At 45.7% G+C, this 27,605-nt stretch overlaps 1 protein-coding gene across 2 annotated transcripts; it reads left to right on the forward strand.

The window, feature by feature from the left end:
• The first annotated feature begins 1,720 nt into the window (after positions 1-1,720).
• On the forward strand, positions 1,721-27,546 carry LOC135513183 (tyrosine-protein kinase receptor Tie-1-like). Of its 2 annotated transcripts, none has more exons than XM_064935974.1 (23): positions 1,721-2,041; positions 5,090-5,398; positions 5,795-5,905; positions 6,066-6,221; positions 8,245-8,376; positions 8,664-8,804; positions 9,023-9,151; positions 9,260-9,405; positions 9,607-9,751; positions 10,011-10,169; positions 12,171-12,308; positions 12,711-13,013; positions 13,247-13,537; positions 14,902-15,107; positions 15,814-16,024; positions 16,193-16,303; positions 17,283-17,473; positions 18,227-18,340; positions 18,704-18,774; positions 19,772-19,812; positions 21,285-21,381; positions 25,341-25,440; positions 25,802-27,546. In XM_064935974.1, the coding sequence occupies exons 1-23, from the start codon at positions 1,999-2,001 to the stop codon at positions 25,871-25,873; spliced, it is 3,417 nt and encodes a 1,138-aa protein (XP_064792046.1). In that variant the 5' UTR covers positions 1,721-1,998; the 3' UTR covers positions 25,874-27,546. The 2 variants fall into 2 exon arrangements, with proteins under 2 accessions (XP_064792046.1, XP_064792047.1); XM_064935975.1 differs by having other exon boundaries at positions 14,902-15,095.
• The last annotated feature ends 59 nt before the right edge of the window (positions 27,547-27,605 follow it).

A 27,605-nucleotide genomic window follows, 5' to 3' on the forward strand; every position in this document is an offset into this window, starting at 1 on the left:
CTGACAGAAAGTGTAGTCAGTGTGACTGATAAGATGAGTCTCTGTCCTCATTGTCATGTGTGATGAGTCAGTCGTGTGAGTGTAGTGTTTGTGACCCTGTGTAGAGGAAATAGGAAGGCCCTCTCAAGGTGATGGTCTATTTACAGTATCAGGGGCAGGGAGGTCACCGTCATAGAACCACAGACTAAAACAAACCTGAGCCAACACTGGGAAGTGCCCTCCGTTCGGCCTGTATCAAAATGGAAACATTCTGACCTGGAGACATAACAATAGTCTCCTGCTCTGGACACCTCATCAAAGTATTTTTGTCATTTTTGTATTATCATTATGCTATTCAATGGTACAGTGAAATATTGTGTCCTCACCTATTTTGAGCAGTTTCATGCAATCACATAAGACAAATGTAACAAGTGAGTTGTAGATTATATCAGAATTGTATCTATCTGAACCAAGCCCTCAAATCCCTCAGAAATACACTCCATTTTAAGCAAATCTTGAACTCTCTTATCGAAAACAGGAAGTTTCGAACAATAAGACGTTGAGTCAACTTCAGTTATCTGAGGGCATCAGGAAACGTAAAGACAACCATTTCAAAGCCCGCCCGTCCAGAAATAAGAGAAGTGAGTGATATTTAAACTTCTCTAAATGAGTATTAAAAAGTGAGACACAGGACCTGATCCATCTGATTACAGCTGTAATGATAGAATAGCAGAGACTCAACAAGCAGACTGTTCATAATCATTTCCTCAGGCTGGTTGGAACAGTGAAGTAGAGGCCAAATGACCACCAGCTGCAGGGATCACAACCAACTTACTGGGGGGAAAGAACACAGCTATTACATTACCCATCTACTATTATTACACAGATCTGACTGTGGCCTTTCAGAACCGATCTGCAGCTAGAGAAAACTCAGTGTGCATAGGCCTACTATTACTACCATGCAAAAGGCAGTGTCAGCATTTAGGGAAAGATACAATTCTGAAGTTTTCTGTGTTGCGATTCAAACACACATGCTTTGAGTCGCTAGAGGTTTGCGTTATACATCCACCCTTACCAACCACCTTACTTTCGTTTTTTTGTGTTAAGAAACCTTTTGTCTTATGTAACCATACCAAACATATACATATACTAATTTCACTGTCCCTGACTTACATTTACTATGTTACGTCTAGTCTATGAGACCAGGCTGGATTCAAACAGGCAACATTTTAGTTATATGCCCAACCATCCACCCCAACCAACAAGCCTACTATTGTTTTTCCCTTAAGTAACCATATGTCTTATGTAACCATACCAAACCTAACATATTCTAATTTGAGTGTCCCGGATTTTCGTTTACTATGTTATGTCTAGTCTATGAGACCAGCCTGGAGCAGAGAGATGTAGAATATGTCTGAAGGGAAATAAAAAACACATGCACATCCAAATGCATTAAAACCAAATATTCTTGGGCATCGTCAAAACTGTGCAAATACATAAAACAATGATGACATTTGTTGCAGGACCATTTTTCAAAATGCTATTTTTTATGGCTAGGTGAATTATTGACTTGGCTAACAACACATTTGGTGGAAATATAGAAATTGATTGGAAAACGAATTTACATTCTATGACAAGTAGAAAGTAGGCTAATCCACAAACTAATGCAAAACTCTGCAACTCCTGAAATCAGAACCAAGGCTTTTGGAGAGTAACGACCTCTTTCCCCTCGTGACGCTCTTCCTTCCTCTACTCTCCCACCCAGAGTCAGAACGCTCAGATTGGAATTGGAGAATGTGACATGATCTGGAACACTCATAGGGAAAGAGATATAACTGCGAGGATTACTTTACTGTTAAAAACAGTTACCGGAATTGATGGAAATGCGCAAAGACACGCGCGGTTCTTTGGCACGCTGGGGACCGCGGCTAGAAATGTAGAAGTGTCCGCTTTTAACCGAAGAATTGGATTGGAGAAGCCACTGCTCATGTGTGATTTGCTGTTTTGAGGATTACAATTATGATTGATATCTTGTACTTGTTGTGCCTCATACCTGTGTCAGGTAAGTGGAGGGGACAAGCTTATTCCGATCCATTCAATTTTGAACCCTAAATAAATTCTATCCTAAAAACAGTAATACCCCATTCACACACAGTCAAAGATCACACAAATGTACAATGCCTGCTTGTTTTTTGACCAAGGTAAAATTTGTTTTATACGGGATATTCAGTGGATATTCTCTAATCAATAGCTATTGAACCAAGTATGCCATGACTATGAAGATGGTATATTCTGAAACAGGGGTGGATGAATAATCCATAAAAAAAAATATATATAGTTGTCGGAAGTTTACATACACTTTAGCCAAATACATTTAAACTCAGTTTTTCACAATTCCTGACATTTAATCCTAGTAAATATTCCCTGTTTTTGGTCAGCCAGGATCACCACTTTATTTTAAGAATGTGAAATGTTGGAATAATAGTAGAGAGAATGATTTATTTCAGCTTTTATTTATTTTATTTCTTTCATCACATTCCCCATGGGTCAGAAGTTTACATACACTCAATTAGAATTTGGTAGCATTGCTTTTAAATGGTTTAACTTGGGTCAAACGTTTCAGGTAGCCTTCCATAAGCTTCCCACAATAAGTTGGGTGAATTTTGGCCCATTCCTACTGACAGAGCTGGCGTGACTGAGTCAGGTTTGTAGGCCTCCTTGCTTTCACATGCTTTTTCAGTGCTGCCTACACATTTTCTATAGGATGAGGTCAGGGCTTTGTGATTGCCACTCCAATACCTTGACTTTGTTGGAAGTATGCTTGGGGTCATTGTCCATTTGGAAGACCCATTTGGACCAAGCTTTAACTTCCTGACTGATGTCTTGAGATGTTGCTTCAAAATATCCACATAATTTTCCTTCCTCATGAAGCCATCTATTTTGTGAAGTGCACCCGTCCCACCTGCAGCAAAGCACCCCCACAACATGATGCTGCCACCCCTGTGCTTCACGGTTGGGATGGTGTTCTTCGGCTTGCAAGCCTCCCCTTTTTTCCTCCAAACGCAATGATGGTCATTATGGCCAAACAGTTATATTTTTGTTTCATCAGACCAGAGGACATTTCTCCAAAAAGTATGATCTTTGTCCCCATGCGCAGTTGCAAACCATAGTCTGTCTTTTTTATGGTAGTTTTGGAGCAGTGGCTTCTTCCTTGCTGAGTGGCCTTTCAGGTTATGTCGATATAGGACTTGTTAAACTGTGGATAAAGATGCTTTTGTACCTGTTTCCTCCAGCGTCTTCACAGGGGTCCATTCAAAGGGTCCCTGGGATTGATTTGCACTTTTCGCACCAAAGTGTGTTCATCTCTAGGAGACAGAATGCGACTCCTTCCTGAGGGGTATGACGGCTGTGTGGTCCCATGGTGTTTATATTTGCCTACTATTGTTTGTACAGATGAACGTGGTACCTTCAGGAATTTGGAAATGGCTCCCAAGGATGAACCAGACTTGTAGAGGTCTGCACTTTTCTTTCTGAGGTCTTGGCTGATTTCTTTAGATTTTCCCATGATGTCAAGCTGAGGCACTGAGTTTGAAGGTAGGCCTTGAAATACATCCACAGGTACACCTACAATTGCTCAAATGATGTCAATTAGCCTATCAGAAGCTTCTAAAGCCATGTCATGACATTTTCCAAGCTGTTTAAAGGCACAGCCAATTTAGTGTATGTACACTTCTGACCCACTGGAATTGTGATACAGTGAATTATAAGTGAAGTAATCTGTCTGTAAACAATTGTTGGGAACATTACTTGTGTCATGCACAAAGTAGATGTCCTAACCTACCTGCCAAACTATAGTTTGTTAACAAGAAATTTGTGGAGTGGGTGAAAAACGAGTTCTGACCTAAGTGTATGTAAACTTCTGACTTCAACTGTATCCTGTATATATTACGATTTCGTATCTCAATCTTCAATAGCTCTTTACACAAAGCGTGGCATGACATTGACACAGGTGGAGGATGGAAAAAATACACAGCTTTGGGATATTTAAAAAATAATAATAATTTTGGCTTTCATTTTTACATTTGATTAATTTAGCCAATTCCAGTTAAGTGCCCTGATCAAGGGCACAGTGTCAGTTTTTTCACCTAGTCGGGGCGAGGATTTGAACAAGCAACCTCTCAGTTACTGGCCCAACACTCTTAACCACTAGGCTAAGACCTCCCTGTTTGAAATACAAATAGCCCCCAAGGTTTAACAACATCCCCCCATCCCTCCTCTCTTCCTAATGTACCAGTTACCCACTGATATGTATAAAAGCGGTATGTACACATGCAAGAAAGTGGTACATAAAGGGGCATTTTGAAAGGGGCCCATATAAACATTGCCTGGTATTTTTTTTACAGGTAAAATACTACACCTTCTATCTGAAATAGGTATAAGCTTCGTTACTCAAGGTGCTTATTAGATGTTGTAATCATTACCACTGAATGTTTGAGCCCCATAAAGAAGGCTATAACGTAGGCTATGCAAGGCAACTAACTGTAATTTAGATTTCTGAATATCAGAATTGATTTGACACAATAAGTTATGGGCTACTATAGAAGTTCAAGGGGAGTGCAGAATGCATCCTCCTGGGAGAGCAGGAGCTCATCCCTGTTTCCTTCTATTGTTCCGTGGATCAAGGCTCAAATGCCACAGAACAGGAATGTGGTCGGTTTTATGTTGCACCATTTCTGTGCCACCATATATGATGTGTTTTCTTATTTGACTCCTAATGATTTACGTTGGGGGCCCTGATTCTAGGTCAGTTTGTAACTGAAATATGTCCCCAGGTTGTTGCGTTATGCCCTCAGGCCCTCAAATTCTAATCTGGACCTCGAAGCCAGTTCCATTGCTTTTTCCCCCATTCTTAATAATCTGTTAGAACAGAACACCAGAAATAGCCCGGACCTCGTAGGGTAAGATTGAAATAGCCCTGCCCTAAGGTCTGCTGGTTTGGGTTAGAATGAATTAACTGATTTTTATAACATCAGTAGATTCCCTTTGTTGTTTTATCTCAAAATAGTGTAGATTACTGTATCATGTGAGCGATGCCATCTCGTCCTTACAGGTGCGGTTACAGACCTGACGATGATCTCCAACGCCGTGGCCTCCACCCCTCAGCGCTTCTCCATATCTTGCCTCATAGGGGAGCGGGACGCAGCAGAGTTAGACCTGGACATCAAGAAGGACAACAGCATTCTCATCCTCCCCTCACCGTCCCAATACAGCGTCAAGAGGCCCAAGACCAAGGAGGTGGTGGCCAACGAGTTTGTTGGTATAGTGGACCAAACGGGCATCTTCTATTGTCATGCATCAAAGGGAACTAGTCCTACTAGAAACCTGGTCACAGTCACTCTCATCAACAACTACAGCAAAGGTAAGGAAGAGGCTCTCAGTGAAAGAATGAGAGTGTGTGTGTGTGTGAGAGAGAGAGAGAGAGAGAAAGAGAGAGAGAGAGAGAGAGGGAGAGAGAGGGGGGGAGAGAGAGAGGGAGGGAGGGAGGGAGGGAGGGAGGGAGGGAGGGGGGGAGAGAGAGAGAGAGGGAGAGAGAGAGAGAGAGGGAGAGAGAGAGAGAGAGAGAGAGAGAGAGAGGAGAGAGAGAGAGGGGGAGAGAGAGGGGGAGAGAGAAAGAAAGAGAGAGAGGGAGAGAGAGGGGGGGAGAGAGAGGGGAGAGAGAGAGAGAGAGAGAGAGGGAGAGAGAGAGGGGGAGAGAGAGAGGGAGGGGGAGAGAGAAAGAGAGAAAACACATCTTCTTCTGTATTGCTCCTTCCAGGTCTTTTTGTCCCGGTCCACCTCACAGTGACGACTAACAAAGGGGATACAGTCCACCTGGCCATGCAGGTCCTCAGCTCCCAGAGAAGAGATGTCACCTGGAAGTACAATGGTGAGTTACGGAGGGAGGGAGGGATGGCATGGAGGGGGGGGGGATAGATTCATCTAAATGAGAAAATGACATGGCAATATAGCCAATTGCTTGATTCATTGATTAATGATGTTAATGAGATCTTGTCCTATGTGCTGACTCATACTATGTTCTATACCAGGAAACTATTTCTACATGACCCACTGGGGTGATGTGTCCAACAGTACGACTGTAGTAACCCTTGAGAACGTGGCTCGTGCCAACGAGGGCATCTACAGTGCATGCTTCGTGGGAGACAGTCCCATCAATGGAGCCTGGATGAGGCTGATTGTCAGAGGTACAGAAAGGGTGTTCATATTAAACACACACACACACACACACACAAAGACACACATACACACACACACACACACACACACACACACACACACACACACACACACACACACACACACACACACGCACAAAGACACACATACACACACATACACACACACACACACACACACACACACACACACACACACACACACACGCACAAAGACACACATACACACACATACACACACATACACAACTTGACTCGTTCATTGTAGTAGTTTGTTTGACCGGCTAGTGCTGACAGCAGTATTAATACAGTCTCTTCCTGCTCAGTGTAAGATGGTGTAAGAATGACTGCAGTTCATTGATTATTGAATGTTATGATGGACACAGCTTTGTAGAAACCAAAACATACACAGCCTCTACTCAACAAACTCCAACTCCAGAGCAAATCGTTTGGGGGCTGCAGTTTACAAACGACATTGGGCTTATCACCCTCACAGCAGTCAAGCAATGCATTCTGCCATAAGTCATTCACAATCTAGTCTGGTTGAGGCCACAACTTAGGATAGGACCTAGGATAGGATAAAGTAATCCTTCTCACCCCCCCCCCCTTAAATGATTTAGATGCACTATTGTAAAGTGGCTGTTCCACTGGATGTCAGAAGGTGAATTCACCAATTTGTAAGTCGCTCTGGATAAGAGCGTCTGCTAAATGACTTAAATGTAAATGTAAATGTAACTTCGCATCGAATGTAGCAAAAAATGATCTTATTTGTATGCCTAGCAATCAACAAATTTAACAAGTTTCAGTCGCAAATGACAGCTCCAATAAGCCCCCTATGGTGAACGACATATGAGAGGCTTGTAGAATCATGACTTTTGAGTTTTCAGTTCATCGTTCACCAGTAGGGGGGTCCTGGTGTTCTGGGCATTACTGACTCAAATAAAAAGAGTTGAAAGATTTGTTATTTTGACTGAACGAGTGAAAAAGATTTGAGTCAGTAAAATAAGCTGAACTTCCCATCGCTATTGTATACTGTCTGTACTGGGATTGATCTATTTTCATCTGGCTGTAAGCCTGACAATACATTTAGTTATTTCTTCTCTGAAACATTTTTGGTTGGGCATTGGTAGTACTTAGTTAATAGTCTCATTATAGTTAATAAGTAGTACTAAGTTAATAGTCTGATTATAGTTAATAAGTAGTACTAAGTTAATAGTCTGATTATAGTTAATAAGTAGTACTAAGTTAATAGTCTGATTATAGTTAATAAGTAGCACAAAGTTAATAGTCTGATTATAGTTAATAAGTAGTACTAAGTTAATAGTCTGATTATAGTTAATAAGTAGCACAAAGTTAATAGTCTGATTATAGTTAATAAGTAGCACAAAGTTAATAGTCTGATTATAGTTAATAAGTAGCACAAAGTTAATAGTCTGATTATAGTTAATAAGTAGTACTAAGTTAATAGTCTGATTATAGTTAATAAGTAGTACTAAGTTAATAGTCTGATTATAGTTAATAAGTAGCACAAAGTTAATAGTCTGATTGACACCTGTATTACCTTTATATTTAACCCTTACTTTACCAGGTAGGTTGACTGAGAACACATTGTCATTTACAGCAACGACCTGGGGAATAGTTAGTAGGGGAGAGGAGGGGGGATGAATGAGCCAATTGGAAGCTGGGGATGATTAGGCGGCCATGATGGTATGAGGGCCAGATTGGGAATTTAGCCAGGACACCAGGGTTAAAACCCCTACTCTTATGATAAGTGCCATGGGCTTTTTATTGACCACAGAGAGTCAGGACACCCGTTTAACGTCTCATCCGAAAGACTGAACCCAACACAAGGGCAATGTCCCCAATTACTGCCCTGGGGAAAGAGTGCCTCCTAATGGCCCTCCAACACCTCTCCCAGCAGCATCTCTCTTACTGCTAACCATTACAAGGATCTGTATGATGATTGACATATGGATGAGGTGTTTGTATTTGGGTGGGTTGGCCACTGATGCTTCTCTGCTGTCGCTCCCAGACTGTGGCAGTAAGAAGTGGGGTGCCGACTGTGACAAGGACTGTCCAGAGTGTCTCAATGGAGGGGTGTGCCACGACAGTGATGGGGACTGTATCTGTCCACCAGGGTTCATGGGGATGCGCTGCGAGACAGGTGAGTGTGGCTGTGTCTGGGTGTGAGTGTGGTTGTGTGTGTGTGTGTGTGTGTGTGTGTGTGTGTGTGTGTGTGTGTGTGTGTGTGTGTGTGTGTGCGTGTGCGTGTGCGTGTGCGTGTGTGTGTGTGTGTGTGTGTGTGTGTGTGTGTGTGTGTGTGTGTCCATAAGTGTGTATAAGTGCGTGCGTGGTGTATGTAAAATACAAGTATATTCTATTGACAAACTGTCTGAAGTAACTGTACCTGTCCTGTACTAAATCTAGGACTTGTAATGTATTCTCTTCCAGCCTGCAGAGAGGGGATGTTTGGCCGTAACTGTCAGGAGTGGTGCCGGTCAGAGCTGGACTGTGTAGGGCTGAGGTTCTGCCTGGCTGACCCTTACGGATGCTCCTGTGCCAGCGGATGGTTTGGGAACCACTGCAACAGATGTGAGTTCATTTGTTATAATTAGGGTTGTGGCGTATTTTCAGCCTTGGATTGACCAATAAATATTGATTGTACTGTACAACCAACCTATCAACATTACTGCATGTGTTAAAATACATACGTACATAAAATGCATAGCCAGATCAGGTAGCAATTCATGACACACTTATTAGAAATCCAACACCTTGGCATTCCCATCCTAATGTCTTCCCTCCCCCAGCCTGCCACAGGGACATGTACGGGGCAGACTGCAGTCTGAGCTGTAGGTGTAAGAACGGGGGAGTGTGTAACCGTTTCAGTGGATGTCAGTGTCCCACTGGCTGGAGAGGACAGCACTGTGAGAAATCCGGTAGGTAAACATGACTTCCTCCTCCTCATCTTCCTCCTCCTCATCATCACCACTGGTGCCTCCACCAAGCATCTTCTTCCTCATCTTCATCTGTTTCTCTCCCATCAGACCGCGCCCCTCAGATCTTGGACATGGCCAGTAGTCTGGAGTGGAACCTTGACTCCAGCCCTGAGATCCTATGTTCTGCCACAGGCAACCCCCTGCCTAGCCACACCAGCATAGAGCTGCGCAAACTGGACAGTTCTGTGCTCAAGGTAGAGGCAATGGAGGGATGGCCAGGGTGTTTATTTTATATTGGATTATTCCATTACTGGGAATCAAACTGTGATGGTGTTATCAGTGAGATTTTGGAAATTATATGTTTTTGTAACAGTGAAAATAGGTCAATATTTTTTATGTTAATGTCAGTTGGCTCAACATACAGACTTACCAATATCTATTTCGACATCTCTCAGGCGTCTCGCACCACCATGGACTCCAATAAGAGCACAGCCCAGTTTGAGATCCCTCGTCTGTCCTTCGAGCATGCTGGGTTATGGGAGTGCAGGGTCTCCACCAATGGGGGACAAGACTCCCGCAAGTTCAACCTCACTGTCAAAGGTCAGAAGAGAGAAGTATTTTACTGGTCCAGATCAGTCTGTGTGAGGTGCTTAACATCGAGGGCAGCTTTCGTAGACACAGAGGAACCCTAGTCCTGGACTTGAACATACTTTTTAGTGCAGGACTTGATTTGAGTGGGAAACCTGTCCTAAGTACACACTGAGAAAAAGGGTAGATAAAAAGGTTTTAATGTTCTGGTTGAAACTCGTCATATCACCCGTCTCACCCACATCCTCACCCACACCCACTCTCTCCCCAGAGCCACCGTGCCCCAACACCCCTCCCAAGCTGCTGGAGAAGAGGAGTAAGCAACTGGTGGTGATGCCTGTGGATTCCTACAGAGGAGACGGACCCATAGACTCCACCAAGCTCCTCTACAAGCCCATGGAGACCGGAGACTCCTGGTCCTCCATCATAGGTATGTCAGGTGGAGTTTGATTTCATGTAAAGTCATGGGAGTTACAACTACATACAGTGCCTTGCGAAAGTTTTCGGCCCCCTTGAACTTTGCAACCTTTTGCCACATTTCAGGCTTCAAACATAAAGATATAAAACTGTATTTTTTTGTGAAGAATCAACAACAAGTGGGACACAATCATGAAGTGGAATGACATTTATTGGATATTTCAAACTTTTTTAACAAATCAAAAACTGAAAAATTGGGCGTGCAAAATTATTCAGCCCCCTTAAGTTAATACTTTGTAGCACCACCTTTTGCTGCGATTACAGCTGTAAGTCGCTTGGGGTATGTCTCTATCAGTTTTGCACATCGAGAGACTGAAACTTTTTCCCATTCCTCCTTGCAAAACAGCTCGAGCTCAGTGAGGTTGGATGGAGAGCATTTGTGAACAGCAGTTTTCAGTTCTTTCCACAGATTCTCGATTGGATTCAGGTCTGGACTTTGACTTGGCCATTCTAACACCTGGATATGTTTATTTTTGAACCATTCCATTGTAGATTTTGCTTTATGTTTTGGATCATTGTCTTGTTGGAAGACAAATCTCCGTCCCAGTCTCAGGTCTTTTGCAGACTCCATCAGGTTTTCTTCCAGAATGGTCCTGTATTTGGCTCCATCCATCTTCCCATCAATTTTAACCATCTTCCCTGTCCCTGCTGAAGAAAAGCAGGCCCAAACCATGATGCTGCCACCACCATGTTTGACAGTGGGGATGATGTGTTCAGGGTGATGGACTGTGTTGCTTTTATGCCAAACATAACATTTTGCATTGTTGCCAAAAAGTTCAATTTTGGTTTCATCTGACCAGAGCACCTTCTTCCACATGTTTGGTGTGTCTCCCAGGTGGCTTGTGGCAAACTTTAAATGACACTTTTTATGGATATCTTTAAGAAATGGCTTTCTTCTTGCCACTCTTCCATAAAGGCCAGATTTGTGCAATATACGACTGATTGTTGTTCTATGGACAGAGTCTCCCACCTCAGCTGTAGATCTCTGCAGTTCATCCAGAGTGATCATGGGCCTCTTGGCTGCATCCCTGATCAGTCTTCTCCTTGTATGAGCTGAAAGTTTAGAGGGACGGCCAGGTCTTGGTAGATTTGCAGTGGTCTGATACTCCTTCCATTTAAATATTATCGCTTGCAAAGTGATCCTTGGGATGTTTAAAGCTTGGGAAATATTTTTGTATCCAAATCCGGCTTTAAACTTCTTCACAACAGTATCTCGGACCTGCCTGGTGTGTTCCTTGTTCTTCATGATGCTTTCTGCGCTTTTAACGGACCTCTGAGACTATCACAGTGCAGGTGCATTTATACGGAGACTTGATTACACACAGGTGGATTGTATTTATCATCATTAATCATTTAGGTCAACATTGGATCATTCAGAGATCCTCACTGAACTTCTGGAGAGAGTTGGCTGCACTGAAAGTAAAGGGGCTGAATAATTTTGCACGCCCAATTTTTCAGTTTTTGATTTGTTAAAAAAGTTTGAAATATCCAATAAATGTCATTCCACTTCATGATTGTGCCCCACTTGTTGTTGATTCTTCACAAAAAAATACAGTTTTATATCTTTATGTTTGAAGCCTGAAATGTGGCAAAAGGTCGCAAAGTTCAAGGGGGCCGAATACTTTCGCAAGGCACTGTATCTTGGCAAGTGGCAATATGCGTTATTATCCATTTCACAGGAGAAATCACTGTGCTATATCAGACCGTATACCACGGGTATGACAAAACATGTATTTTTACTGCTCTAATTCCATTGGTAACCAGTTCCTGATAGCAATAAGGCACCTTGGGGTTTGTGCTATATGGCCAGTATACCACGGCTAAGGGCTGTGTCCAGGCACTCCGAGTTGCCCGGCTCGGGCCTTGTTGCTTAATTATGCAGTGTACACTTTAGATCCCTATGCTACATTGATAATGGTCTCTGATGCTCTCTCTCTGTGTTCATGTTCTTCAGTGTACAGTAGAGAGCCTATAACTCTGATGAATCTGAAGCCGTCTACACGCTACCACGTCCGTGTCCAGCTGACCCGTCCTGGGGAGGGAGGGGAGGGAACTCTGGGGCCCGAGGCCATCATGGAGACTGACTGTCCAGGTGAGAAACAACATAGCGGCCATTTTAGTTTTTGTAGTATCGTAATGGAAGATGGTGTGTATGTGTGTGTGTGTGTGTGTGTGTGTGTGTGTGTGTGTGTGTGTGTGTGTGTGTGTGTGTGTGTGTGTGTGTGTGTGTGTGTGTGTGTGTGTGTGTGTGTGTGTGTGTGTGTGTGTGTGTGTGTGTGTGAGTTGAAGTTAGTAGAAGTTTGTCCTAGTGGACAGCTAAGTGCTGGTTCTGAATCTGTGTGAGAATGGTTCTTTAATTCTGAGGTCTATAAGTGACCAGATCAGAATATTCTTTGTCCGTCTGTAAGCCAGAGTCTAAGTAAACAGTAGGAGGAGTAAGTATCCCAGGTTGGTGGACCTCTCCCTGACTGCGTGTTCTGTGTCGCTGCTGTAGAGCCAACGGTTCGACCGGAGATTGACTTCAGTTCGCTGGAGGGCCGCAACGCCACCGTACGCTGGCTGTTGCCTGGTAACGATGGCGGGGCCGTGGGTGCGGCCAGCGGGTTCTTAGTGCAGCTCTTTGGGCCCTCCCCCTCAGGAGAGAAGCTGAGAGAGGAGACCACCCTGCTCAATGTGCTCTCCACCAAGTTCTACAACCTGCAGTACCACCAAGACTACACAGTGGTCGTCAGGCTACTCAACTGTGGCAGTCTGGGGCCTGCCTCTAGGCCTTACCACTTCCGCATCAACAGCCAGGGTAACTAACAAAAGCTCTTTCTATTGGCTTAGCGGTGAGTGTTGACGAGTGTGATTGGTGGATGTATGGTGCCTGGCTCCCCCCTGCCCTCGTAGTGTGTCATGATTGAAGAAAGGAAATCAGGATGAAAACATTGTGCAGTGTTGGGCAATAGCCATTTAGCCATATAGCATTAGATAAAACTTTTCTCCTCTCTTTTCCCCTCTCTTTTCCCCTCTCCCCATCTCCCTCAGGTCCCTCCTCCCCTCGTAATGTCCAGGCCCTGCCCCTGTCTGTGTCTGCGGTGCAGGTGAAGTGGCAGCCCCCTGAGGACCCTAACGGGGGCATAGTGAAGTACATCATAGAGTACCAGCCAGTGGGTCAGGGTAGCCTGCACCCCTGGGTAGATACTGACGATGGCAACAAGACGGCGAAAGACGTGACAGCACTTAACGGGAGTACTCTCTACCAGTTCAGAGTGAGAGCCTTCTCTAAAGTACCGGGGGAGTGGAGCAAGTTGGTCCATGCCAGGACCCAGGGAGATGGTGAGTTAGATTACGCCGCTCTGTAATCCCAAATCAATAAGTGAGTGAGTGAGTGAGTGAGTGAGTGAGTGAGTGAGTGAGTGAGTGAGTGAGTGAGTGAGTGAGTGAGCGAGTGAGTGAGTGAGTGAGTGAGTGAGAGAGAGAGAGAGGAGATACTTAGCCTAGTACTAAGGATACTTAGCCTATTGTACATAAGAAATAGGAGATGCCCAGGTGATTCTCACTGCACACCTCCTCATCTCCTCCTCCCCTCCTCCTCATCTCCTCCTCCCCTCCTCCCCTCCTCATCTCCTCCTCCTCCCCTCCTCATCTCCTCATCTCCTCCTCCTCTCCTCCTCATCTCCTCATCTCCTCCAACTCCTCTCCTCCCCTCCTCATCTCCTCCTCCTCCCCTCCTCATCTCCTCATCTCCTCCTCCTCCCCTCCTCATCTCCTCATCTCCTCCTCATCTCCTCCCCTCCTCCTCATCTCCTCCTCGCCTCCTCATCACCTTCTCATCTCCTCCTCCACTCCACCTCATCTCCTCCCCCTCCCCTCCTCCCCTCCTCATCTCCTCCTCCTCCCCTCCTCATCTCCTCATCTCCTCCTCATCTCCTCTTCCTCGTCTCCTCATCTCCTCCTCATCTCCTTCTCTCCTCCTCATCTCCTCCTCCTCCCCTCATCATCTCCTCATCTCCTCCTCCTCCCCTCCTCATCACCTTCTCATCTCCTCCTCCTCTCCTCCTCATCTCCTCCTCTCCTCCTCCTCCCCTCATCATCTCCTCATCTCCTCCTCCTCCCCTCCTCATCTCCTCCTCCTCCCCTCCTCATCACCTTCTCATCTCCTCCTCATCTCCTTCTCTCCTCCTCATCTCCTCCTCCTCCCCTCATCATCTCCTCATCTCCTCCTCCTCCCCTCCTCATCTCCTCCTCCTCATCTCCTCATCTCCTCCTCCTCCCCTCCTCATCTCCTCATCTCCTCCTCATCTCCTCCTCATCTCCTCCTCATCTCCTCCTCATCTCCTCCCCTCCTCCTCATCTCCTCCTCGCCTCCTCATCACCTTCTCATCTCCTCCTCCTCTCCTCCTCATCTCCTCCCCCTCCCCTCCTCCCCTCCTCATCTCCTCCTCCTCCCCTCCTCATCTCCTCTTCTCCTCCTCATCTCCTCCTCCTCCCCTCCTCGTCTCCTCATCTCCTCCTCATCTCCTCCTCCTCCCCTCCTCCCCTCCTCCCCTCCTCATCTCCTCCTCCCCTCCTCATCTCCTCATCTCCTCCTCCCCTCCTCATCTCCTCCTCCTCCCCTTCTCATCTCCTCCTCCTCCCCTCCTCTTCTCCTCCTCATCTCCTCATCTCCTACTCCTCCTCTACCACTCCTCCCCTTTCAGGCTTCCAGGACTTCACTCCAACCACCCAGGGTGTGGGGGGGCGTCCAGGCAGCGAGGGCTACCAGCTGGTGGTGGCGGTAGTGGGGTCTGTGACGGTCACCTGTGTCACCATCCTGCTGGCCCTGCTGGCCCTCTTCTGCATCCGCAAGACCCTGCTCAACCGCAGACGCAACTTCACCTACCAGTCTGGATCGGTGAGAGACAGAGTGAGAGAGAGAGACACACGGCATACCACCGTCATTACCTAGTTCACTAAATATACACTGAGTGTACCAAACATTTAGAACACCTTCCTAATATTGAGTTGCACCCCCTCTTGCCCTCAGAACAGACTCAATTCATCGGGGTATGGATTCTTCAAAGTGTCCAAAGCATTCCACAGGGATGCTGAACAATGTTTACACCATTGCTTTCCAAAGTTGTGTCAAGTTGGCTGGAAGTCCTTTGGGTGGTGGACCATTCTTGATGCACACGGGAAAATGTTGTGTGAAAACCCAGCAGTGTTGCGGTTCTTGACACTCAAACCAGTGTGCCTGGCACCTACTACCAATACCCCGTTCAAAAGCACTTAAAATCTTTTCTTTTGCCCATTCACCCTCAAATGACATACACAATCCATTTCTCAATTGTTTCAAGGCTTGTAAATCCTTATTTAGCCTGTCTCCTCCCATTCATCTACACTGATTGGAGTGGATTTAACAGGTGACATCTATAAGGGATCATATAGTTCACCTGGACTCACCCGGCCATTATACTGTGGAAAGCAGGTGTTCTTAATATTTTGTACAGTGTATATATCCACTTATACGCTATATTATACATAGCGACATATTATTAGAAACCTCTCTATATATACAATTTTTATACTTTGACTGATTAAAAATGAATGAAATGAATCATTGCAACCCGTAGGGAGAAGAGACCATTCTGCAGTTTAACTCTGGGACCCTGACCCTGACGAGGAGACCCAAGCCTGCCGCCGAGTCCCTCACCTACCCCATCCTGGAGTGGGATGACATCAAGTTTGAGGACGTCATCGGAGAGGGCAACTTCGGTCAGGTCATCAAGGCCATGATCAAGAAGGATGGGGCCAAGATGAGCGCTGCTATCAAGATGCTGAAAGGTAGCATTTACCACACAAACACACGCAGGCACACACACCAAAACAGACACACACAGACACACAAAGACACACACACTAAAAACAACAAGCCAGGCGTCAAATTGAACAAGCTTCTTTCTCTGTACCTGTTTGTAACTTGCTATGTTTGCTGTGTTTTGTTTTGAGCAGAGTTTGCCTCTGAGAATGACCATCGGGACTTTGCAGGAGAGCTGGAGGTATTGTGTAAACTGGGCCAGCATCCCAACATCATCAATCTCTTAGGAGCCTGTGAAAACAGGGGTGAGTCTCCCACCTACTGGTCAGGGCGGGAATTACATGCTTTTAATTGACGCTATAATAATACTGCTGGCCGTAATATAATACTACTTCCCTCTTCAAGGGAATACTTTTAAATATGAGTTTTGAAGCAAGTTGATAGAAATAAGTCTGTATTATTTTATGTTTTGCTATAGCATGTGATTTTAAGATGTCAAGCTGTGTAAACTGTAAATGTAGGTCAACTTTGTATTTGTTCAGTACTGATTCCATATTGCTTAGTTGCCTGAGCCCAACATGCAGGGCATGAAGTGGTTAATATCCTGAGTTATCCGGATGCGTACAGATACAGATGTGCACCTGGACACGACTGTGTGTCGTCCAACCCAAACAAACCCAGTCTATCTGCAAGAAGCATTTGCACAATGACATTTGTTTTGGTTGTCCATATGCTACATCAGCAAACTGTTCCGCTGCTGCATATCTATCTGTGTGATACAGAGTCTTGGGACCAAGCTCTGAGCATGACATTTCAATTTCCATACCACATCTGATGGTTTTGGGACATAATTGAATTGCCTGTTTCTCTTTGTACATTAGAGGGAGATTACAAAAACAACTCAACCGTGAGAAAAATACATCCTGCCAAACCACTGTGTTTCACAATCCTACTGGTTCTCAAGTAGCCCTGAGAGAGAAACCAGAATGGCTGGTTAATTATGGTTCTCTTTGTCTCTCTCTCTCTCTCTCTCTCTCTCTCTCTCTCTCTCTCTCTCTCTCTCTCTCTCTCTCTCTCTCTCTCTCCCTTTCTTGATACAATTATGATGACTACAACACAGAACTAGAATTATATTTCTATGGTTACATTATGACACTCAGATAATGCCTTCCTACCTTTCCATGGCTAACTATTATGTGTATGGTATCTCCCTTAGCAACCTTCTCCATAAAGTGTACAAGTAGCTCATAAACTTCCTTCACTTTCCCCTCTCTACCTGTGTAGGGTACCTGTATATTGCCATTGAGTACGCCCCCTATGGTAACCTGCTTGACTTTCTGCGTAAGAGCAGAGTCCTGGAGACAGACCCTGCCTTTGCCAAGGAGCATGGCACCGCATCCACCCTCACCTCACAACAACTGCTGCAGTTCGCCGTCGACGTGGCAACTGGCATGCACTACCTTAGTGACAAACAGGTATGGTACACACACAGATGTCTCTGTGAACTCTAAAGATGTGTCCCTGTGTTGGGAGGGGAGTTGCCAGTTCTATGTGGTTCATATCCAAGTTTGGCAGCATACTTTTATTTCATTGTTTTACAGCTGTGCAAGCTTCAATACACAAATGATGATTGATAAATGTGACAGAGAATCTTCGTTTATGTAGTTTTCCTCTCAACATTTTCAATTATATAATTCCCAGATGTTATCTTCATCCTCCCTCTTTTCCCTCTCCCCCCTCTCCTCTCTCTCCCGTCTCTCCTCCCTTTCCTCTTTCTCTCCTCTCTCTCTCTCTCTCTCTCTCACTTTCTCTCTCTCCCCCCTCTCCTCTCTCTCCTGTCTCTCCTCCCTTTCCTCTTTCTCACCTCTCTCTCTCTTTCTCTCTCTTTCTCTCTCTCTCACTTTCTCTCTCTCTCCCCTCTCTCCTCCCTTTCCTCTTTCTCTCCTCTCTCTCTCACTTTCTCTCTCTCTCCCCTCTCTCCTCCCTTTCCTCTTTCTCTCCCCTCTCTCACTTTCTCTCTCCTCCCTTTCCTCTTTCTCTCTCTCCCCTCTCCCATCTCTCTCTCTCTCCCCTCTCTCCTCCCTTTCCTCTTTCTCTCCTCCCTCTCTCTCTCTTTCGCTCTCTCTCTCTCCCTCTCTCTCTCTCTCTCTCTCTCTCTCTCTCTCTCTCTCTCTCTCTTCCCCTCTCTCTCTCTCTCTCTCTCTCTCTCTCTCTCTCTCTCTCTCTAGTTCATCCACAGAGATCTGGCAGCGAGGAACGTTCTAGTGGGAGACAACCTGGTCGCTAAGATAGCAGACTTCGGTCTGTCCAGAGGAGAGGAGGTCTATGTCAAGAAGACCATGGTGGGTGCTCAGTCACAAACAGCACTGTGCATTATCAAACAATAGCCAGTGTACTAGTCTGTAATGATTCCCCAAAATGAGTACAGATGTTACATAAGACTGTGAAATGAGTGGAAGGAACTGAAGAGGGCAGAATTGTTGATGTAAGAGGGCAGTATTGTTGATGTAAGACGGCAGTATTGTTGATGTAAGAGGGCAGTGTTGATGTAAGAGGGCAGTATTGTTGATGGAAGAGGGCAAGCAAGTAACCCTGCAAGTTATGAGAAGAGAGAATCATACACCTTTACATTTATTAGACAGACTGAAAACTGCATAGGAAGACTGAACTGTACGATGTCTTGACCTTTTCTCTTTGCATTACAGGGGAGGTTGCCTGTGCGTTGGATGGCGATAGAGTCCCTAAACTACAGTGTGTACACCACCAAGAGTGACGTGTGAGTATCTGTCTGGGAAACTCATAGTTCAACGAGAACAAATCGTGGCTTTACTTAGAAAATTATACCATGTGTTCCAGTAACGGTTGGAAGACAATACGATGCCAGCAGTCACATGATCTCGGTCTCTCTCTCTGCCCTGCTGTCCAAAACAACAAATCATGTTCGCCCCCCAGTCAATGGTGAACTGATAACTTAGGGCAGAGGAAACTGATAACAGAACCCAGGAAGCCCTAAGGAACATAGAGCCAGTGGATGGTCTCACTACCACACAGAGCCTGTCAAACACACACTATTTATACCCACCTCAGAACTGACTGGAAGGCCCTAGGACAGCTACAGGAAGTGAAACGAAAAAGAGTTGGTTAGGTTAGCAGAAAAGAGAGACATTTCTGTAGAAAACAAGTTGTAAATGAGCTGTGTGTGTGTGTGTGCGTGTGTGTGTGTGTGTGCGTGCGTGCGTGCGTGCGTGCGTGCGTGTGTGTGTGCGCGTGCGTGCGTGCGTGCGTGCGAGCTAAGGCACACAGAACATAAGAAAAGATAACCAGACCATTACTCTGTGTTTACGAGAGAGAGAAAATATATAGACATAATATGACATTTGAAATGTCTTTATTCTTTTGGAACTTTTGTGAGTGTAATGTTTACTGTTCATTTTTTATTGTTTATTTCACTTTTGTTTATCCATTTCACTTGCTTTGGCAATGTAAACATATGTTTCCCATGCCAATAAAGCCCCTTGGATTGAATTGAATAGAGAGAGAAAGAAAGAGAGAGATAACCTGAGGCAGAGTCATATTGTATTTGTACAGAATGACTGACAGTTAACTGTTCAACTTGCAGTGGGTAGGCTACATTATCTTGTTAGTTCACATTGGCAAGTCAACATAAAACCTCTAATTACCCTGTTTAATGGATGGAATTACAATTTCACTCTGACTGTTCAATGGTCTTTACTTCTCCACCGTTCCTCCTCGTCCTTCTCTCTCTTTCTCAGATGGTCTTTCGGTGTACTTCTATGGGAGATAGTGAGTTTAGGTAAGTTGACGTCAAGCTAACGTAAAGTGTGAACTGTATTCCTATTTTCAGATGAGAAATACTATTGGCATATATTCCCAGCCAAAATAAACGAATCGAAACACCTCCGGTTACCCTGAGAGAGTATTTCCACCTCAGCTTTCACATCAGACTGTAAATGTACCATAGGTCACAGAGAGAATGGGGAGGGGCAGAGAATAAACAACTTCAAAATACACAGAAAGAACATCGTCCCTCACTCTAGGAAATATTATGTCATAAAAGTCTGAGCAAAATAACCCCTCCTATGAGGATTGATGAGGGTGATGATGGTGGTGATGATGGTGATGATGGTGATGATGATGGTGGTGATGGTAGTGATGATGGTGGTGATGATGGTGATGATGGTGGTGAAGATGATGATGGTGGTGAAGATGATGGTGGTGAAGATGATGATGATGGTGGTGATGGTGGTGATGATGATGATGGTGATGATGGTGATGATGATGGTGATGATGGTAGTGATGATGGTGGTGATGATGGTGATGATGGTGGTGAAGATGATGATGGTGGTGAAGATGATGGTGGTGAAGATGATGATGATGGTGGTGATGGTGGTGATGATGGTGATGATGATGGTGGTGATGATGGTGATGATGGTGATGATGGTGGTGATGATGATGAAGATGGTGATGATGGTGATGATGGTGATGGTGGTGGTGATGATGATGAAGATGATGGTGATGGTGGTGATGATGATGGTGGTGATGATGGTGATGATGGTGGTGAAGATGATGATGGTGGTGATGGTGGTGAAGATGATGATGGTGGTGATGATGGTGGTGATGATGGTGATGATGGTGGTGAAGATGATGATGGTGGTGATGGTGGTGAAGACGATGATGGTGGTGATGGTGGTGATGATGGTGGTGATGATGGTGATGATGGTGGTGATGATGATGGTGGTGGTGATGATGGTGATGATGGTGGTGATGATGGTGGTGGTGATGGTGATGATGGTGATGATGGTGGTGATGATGGTGGTGATGATGATGGTGGTGAAGATGATGATGGTGGTGATGATGGTGATGGTGGTGATGATGATGGTGATGATGGTGATGATGGTGGTGATGATGGTGATGATGATGGTGATGATGGTGATGATGATGGTGATGATGGTGATGATGATGGTGATGGTGGTGGTGATGATGATGAAGATGATGGTGATGGTGGTGATGATGATGGTGGTGAAGATGATGATGGTGATGATGATGGTGATGGAGATGGTGATGGTGGTGGTGATGATGGTGATGATGATGGTGATGATGATGATGATTTTGACCAAGACTATGACTGACAGACATCAGTCCATGGCCAGTGTCAGTGCCCCGTGTCAGTGTCCCGTGTCAGTTTCTCGTGTCAGTGCCCCATGTCAGTGCCCCGTGTCAGTGTATGGTTGTAAAAGTTAAACCGTCTCTCTGTCTGTCTACCAGGTGGTACTCCTTACTGTGGGATGACCTGTGCCGAGCTTTACGAGAAGCTCCCTCAGAGCTACAGGATGGAACAGCCCAGGAATTGTGACGATGAAGTGTAAGCAATGACCTGGGCTTGGAACTGTGTGTGTGCATACGTGTGTGAGTGAGTGAGTGAGTGAGTGAGTGAGTGAGTGAGTGAGTGAGTGAGTGAGTGAGTGAGTGAGTGTGTGAGTGAGTGAGTGAGTGAGTGAGTGAGTGAGTGAGTGAGTGAGTGAGGCACACAGAGGCACACAGACAGACAGACAGACAGACAGACAGACAGACAGACAGACAGACAGACAGACAGACAGACAGACAGACAGACAGACAGACAGACAGATAGATAGATAGATAGATAGATAGATAGATAGATAGATAGATAGATAGATAGATAGACGCAGAGAGAGACACAGACAGACAAAGACAGACACAGACAGACAAAGACAGACACAGAGAGAGACACAGACAGACAGAGAGAGACTCAGACAGGCACAGACACAGAAAGAGACACAGACACAGATAGAGAGAGACACAGACACAGATAGAGAGAGACACAGACACACACAGAGACACAGACACAGACACAGACAGAGAGAGACACAACACAGACAGAGACACAGACACAGACAGAGACAGAGAGACACAGACAGAGAGAGACACAGACATAGATAAACACAGAGAGATATACAGACACAGACAGAGAGAGAGACACAGACAGAGAGAGACACAGACAAAGAGAGAGAGAGACACAGACAGAGAGAAACACAGCAGAGAGAGACACAGACAGAGAAACACAGACTCGGAGAGAGATACAGACAAAGACAGAGAGAGACACAGACAGAGAGAGAGAGACACAGACACAGACAGAGAGGGACACAGACACAAACAGAGAGGGACACAACACAGACAGAAAGATACACAGACAGAGAGAGACACAGACAGGAAGACACAGACAGAGACAGAGAGAAACACAGAAAGATAGAGACACAGACAAAGACAGAGAGAGAGACACACAGACAGAGAGACACAGACACAGACAAAGAGAGACACAGACACAGACAGAGAAAGAGAGAGACACAGACAGAGAGAGGCACAGACAGACACACAAATAGAGAGAGACACAGACAGAGAGAGACACAGACACAGACAGAGAGACACAGACAGAGACAGAGAGAAACACAGACAGATACAGACACAGACAAAGACAGAGAGAGACACAGACACAGAGAGACACAGACACAGAGAGAGACACAGACACAGACAGAGAGAGACACAGATACAGACAGCGAGAGACACAGCCACAGACAGAAACACAGACAGAGACACAGACAGTGACACAGACACAGACAGAGTAAGACACAGACAGAGAGAGACACAGACAGAGAGAGACACATACAGAAAGAGACACGCACAGAGAGGGACACAGACACAGACAGAGAGAGACAGAGACAGAGAGAGACACAGACACAGACAGTGACACAGACAGAGATACAGACAGAGAGAGAGACAGACAGACAGAGAGAGAGAGAGAGACAGACAGAGAGAGACACAGACACAGACAGAGAGAGACACCAACACAGACAGAGAGAGACACCGACACAGACAGAGAGAGAGACAGACAGAGAGAGACACAGACACAGACAGACACAGACAGAGAGACACAGACACAGACAGAGAGAGACACCGACACAGACAGAGAGAGACACAGACATAGACAGACACAGACAGAGAGAGACACAGACAGAGAGAGAGACACAGACAGAGAGATGCACAGACACATACAGAGAGAGAGACAGACAGAGAGAGACACAGACACAGACAGACACAGACAGAGAGACACAGACACAGACAGAGAGACACCGACAAAGACAGAAAGAGATACAGACAGAGACAGAGAGAGACACAGACAGTGACACAGACAGATAGAGATACACACAGACAGAGAGATGCACAGACACAGACAGAGACAGAGACACAGACAGAGAGAGACACAGACACAGACAGAGAGAGAGACACAGACATAGACAGACACAGCCAGAGAGAGACACAGACAGAGAGAGACACAGACACAGACAGAGAGAAACAGACACAGACAGAGAGAGACACCGACACAGCCAGAGAGACACAGCCAGAGAGAGACACAGACAGAGAGAGACACAGACAGAGAGAGACACAGACACAGACAGAGAGAGACACCGACACAGAGAGAGACACAGACATAGACAGACACAGCCAGTGACACAGACAGATAGAGATACACACAGACAGAGACACAGACACAGACACAGACAGACACAGACAGAGACAGAGACACAGACAGAGAGAGACACAGACACAGACAGATAGAGATACACACAGACAGAGACAGAGACACAGACACAGACAGAGACAGAGACACAGACACAGACAGATAGATGCACAGACACAGACAGATAGATGCACAGACACAGACAGAGAGAGACACAGACAGAGAGAGACACAGACACAGACAGACACAGACAGAGAGAGAGACACAGACACAGACAGACACAGACAGAGAGAGACACAGACAGAGAGAGACACCGACAAAGACAGAAAGACACAGACAGAGAGAGACACAGACAGAGAGAGACACAGCCACAGACAGAGACACAGACAGAGAGAGACACAGACAGAGAGAGACACAGACAGAGAGACAGACACAGACAGAGAGAGAGACACAGACATAGACAGACACAGCCAGAGAGAGACACAGACAGAGAGAGACACAGACACAGACAGAGAGAAACAGACACAGACAGAGAGAGACACCGACACAGCCAGAGAGAGACACAGCCAGAGAGAGACACAGACAGAGAGAGACACAGACAGAGAGAGACACAGACACAGACAGAGAGAGACACCGACACAGAGAGAGACACAGACATAGACAGACACAGCCAGTGACACAGACAGATAGAGATACACACAGACAGAGACACAGACAGAGACAGATAGATGCACAGACACAGACAGAGAGAGACACAGACACAGACAGAGACAGAGACACAGACAGAGAGAGACACAGACACAGACAGATAGAGATACACACAGACAGAGACAGAGACACAGACACAGACAGAGACACAGACACAGACAGATAGATGCACAGACACAGACAGAGAGAGACACAGACAGAGAGAGACACAGACACAGACAGACACAGACAGAGAGAGAGAGAGACACAGACACAGACAGACACAGACAGAGAGAGACACAGACAGAGAGAGACACCGACAAAGACAGAGAGACACAGACAGAGAGAGACACAGACAGAGAGAGAGAGAGACACAGCCACAGACAGAGACACAGACAGAGAGAGACACAGACAGAGAGAGACACAGACAGAGAGACAGACACAGACAGAGAGAGACACAGACAGAGACAGAGAGAGACACAGCCACAGACAGAGACACAGACAGAGAGAGACACAGACAGAGAGAGACACAGACAGAGAGACAGACACAGACAGAGAGAGACACCGACGAAGACAGAGAGACACAGACACAGACAGAGAGAGACACAGACAGAGACAGAGAGAGACACAGCCACAGACAGAGACACAGACAGAGAGAGACACAGACAGAGAGAGACACAGACAAAGAGATACACATACACAGACAAAGAGAGACACAGACACAGACAGAAACACAGACAGTGACACAGACAGACAGAGAGAGACACAGACAGAGAGATGTACGGACACAGAGAGAGGCACAGACAGAGAGAGACACAAACAGCGAGAGACACAGACACAGACCGAGAGAGAGACAGACAGACAGAGAGAGACACAGACACAGACATAGAGAGACACAGACACAGGCAGAGAGAGACACAGACAGAGAGAGACACAGACAAAGACAGAGAGAGACACTGACACAGACAGAGAGAGACACAGACAGAGAGACATAGACACAGACAGAGAGAGACACAGACAGAGACTGTGTGCACCATTATAGCTGGTTATTATAGTTTGTTGTGGGTTTTATAATTGGTTAATAGTTTTTTTTTCTCCAGGTATGAGTTGATGCGTCAGTGCTGGAGAGACCGGCCCTATGAGAGACCTCCGTTCTCCCAGATCTCTGTACAGCTCAACAGAATGCAGGAGGCCAGGAAGGTAAGGAGTCTGTAACTTAGGGTTTCAGTTAGGACTCACATTTTCAATCCGTTAGCAACCTCCTGACCTATCCCAGTGGGTACAGAGGTAGCCTGGTCCCAGACTTGTTTGTGTTGTCTTGCAGGAGTTGACACAGAAGGTCCTGGTTAGGGTTGCAACATTCCAGGAACTTTCAATAAATTCCCTGGTTTTTCCAAATCCTGGTTGGAGGATTCGGTATTTCCTGCTTCCTACCTCCTGATTTGGAGATCCCTAGTCCTGGTTACATACAATTCCTCCTCCTTACTGAATTAATTCCAAACCCGTAATTTTCTAAATCACTCCACTATCTAACTACTCCTCTCCTTACGTCCCACCCCAGGCCTACGTGAACATGGCGCTCTTTGAGAACTTCACCTATGCTGGGATAGACGCCACGGCCGAGGAGGCCTGACTTCCAGCCCCCCCAGACCCCGACAGGTCTCGTAGCCCACAGGAGAGGCCCCGAGGCTGGGCACCGCGTTACTGCCACCCCCCTGCTGCGGCCCAACGTGGGGACCGGTGGAACAACAGACGATCCACCCGGACCACTAGGCTATAGAGGGAGGACTGTGAAAGGACACTATCAAGGTCTGATGGGGGGACTGGTTGGGACTGGTTGGGACTGGTTTGGGAGTTGTAACACTGGACTTGGTGCTTGTTTGAAGGAAAGTGTGGAAGAGGAAGGTGCTACATCACATGATACTCTACACTGACAGAGTCACATGATGCTACACTGACAGACTCACATGATACTACACTGACAGAGTCACATGATGCTACACTGACAGACTCACATGATGCTACACTGACAGACTCACATGATGCTGCACTGACAGAGTCACATGATGCTACACTGACAGACTCACGTGTGCTACACTGACAGACTCACATGATACTACACTGACAGACTCACATGATACTACACTGACAGACTCACGTGATACTACACTGACAGACTCACATGATACTACACTGACAGACTCACATGATACTACACTTACAGACTCACATGTGCTACACTGACAGAGTCACATGATACTACACTGACAGACTCACATGATACTACACTGACAGACTCACGTGATACTACACTGACAGACTCACATGATACTACACTGACAGACTCACATGTGCTACACTGACAGACTCACATGATACTACACTGACAGACTCACATGATACTACACTGACAGACTCACATGTGCTACACTGACAGACTCACATGATACTACACTGACAGACTCACATGATACTACACTGACAGACTCACATGTGCTACACTGACAGACTCACATGATACTACACTGACAGACTCACATGATACTACACTGACAGACTCACATGATACTACACTGACAGACTCACATGATACTACACTGACAGACTCACATGTGCTACACTGACAGACTCACATGATACTACACTGACAGACTCAGATGATACTACACTGACAGACTCACATGTGCTACACTGAAAGACTCACATGATACTACACTGACAGACTCACATGATACTACACTGACAGAGTCACATGATACTACACTGACAGACTCACATGATACTACACTGACAGTGTATGTGGGGTGCCCTATGACCTTTCCTCCGTCCAAATGGAGAGAATACTTTTCTATGGACACATGGACACACGCGGAGTTTGCTGTTCATTCTGAGATGGATTGAGATGGATCCGGCTGGAGAGAAACATACAATGTAGCACTTGAACCAGAAATCTGTGTATTCACGTGTATATTCACTTATTTTCCGTCTTTCTGATGGGACGTTAAACGGCTGTGCTGACTCTCTGTGGTCACTAAAGATCCCATGGCACTTATCATAAGAGTAGGGGTGTTCACCCCGGTGTCCTGGCTAAATTCCCAATCTGTCTCTCATACCATCATGGTCACCTTATCATCTCCAGCTTCCAATTGGCTCATTCATCTCCTCTCCCCTGTAGCGATTCCCCAGGTCGCTGCTGTAAATGAGAATGTGACCGCTGTGCTTCTTACTGTTTTTCCTTCCTCTTAAAGTGTACTTACAGAATATATCATCCCTTTGTAAAAGTAGACTATAAATCATATACACGGACCACTTGTTTACCTTTGTGACATACTGTATGCTACCGGCATCTCTTTGAATGGTGTATC

The sequence above is a fragment of the Oncorhynchus masou genome, chromosome 24, assembly GCF_036934945.1.
Source record: "Oncorhynchus masou masou isolate Uvic2021 chromosome 24, UVic_Omas_1.1, whole genome shotgun sequence".
NCBI classification, from domain to species: domain Eukaryota; kingdom Metazoa; phylum Chordata; class Actinopteri; order Salmoniformes; family Salmonidae; genus Oncorhynchus; species Oncorhynchus masou.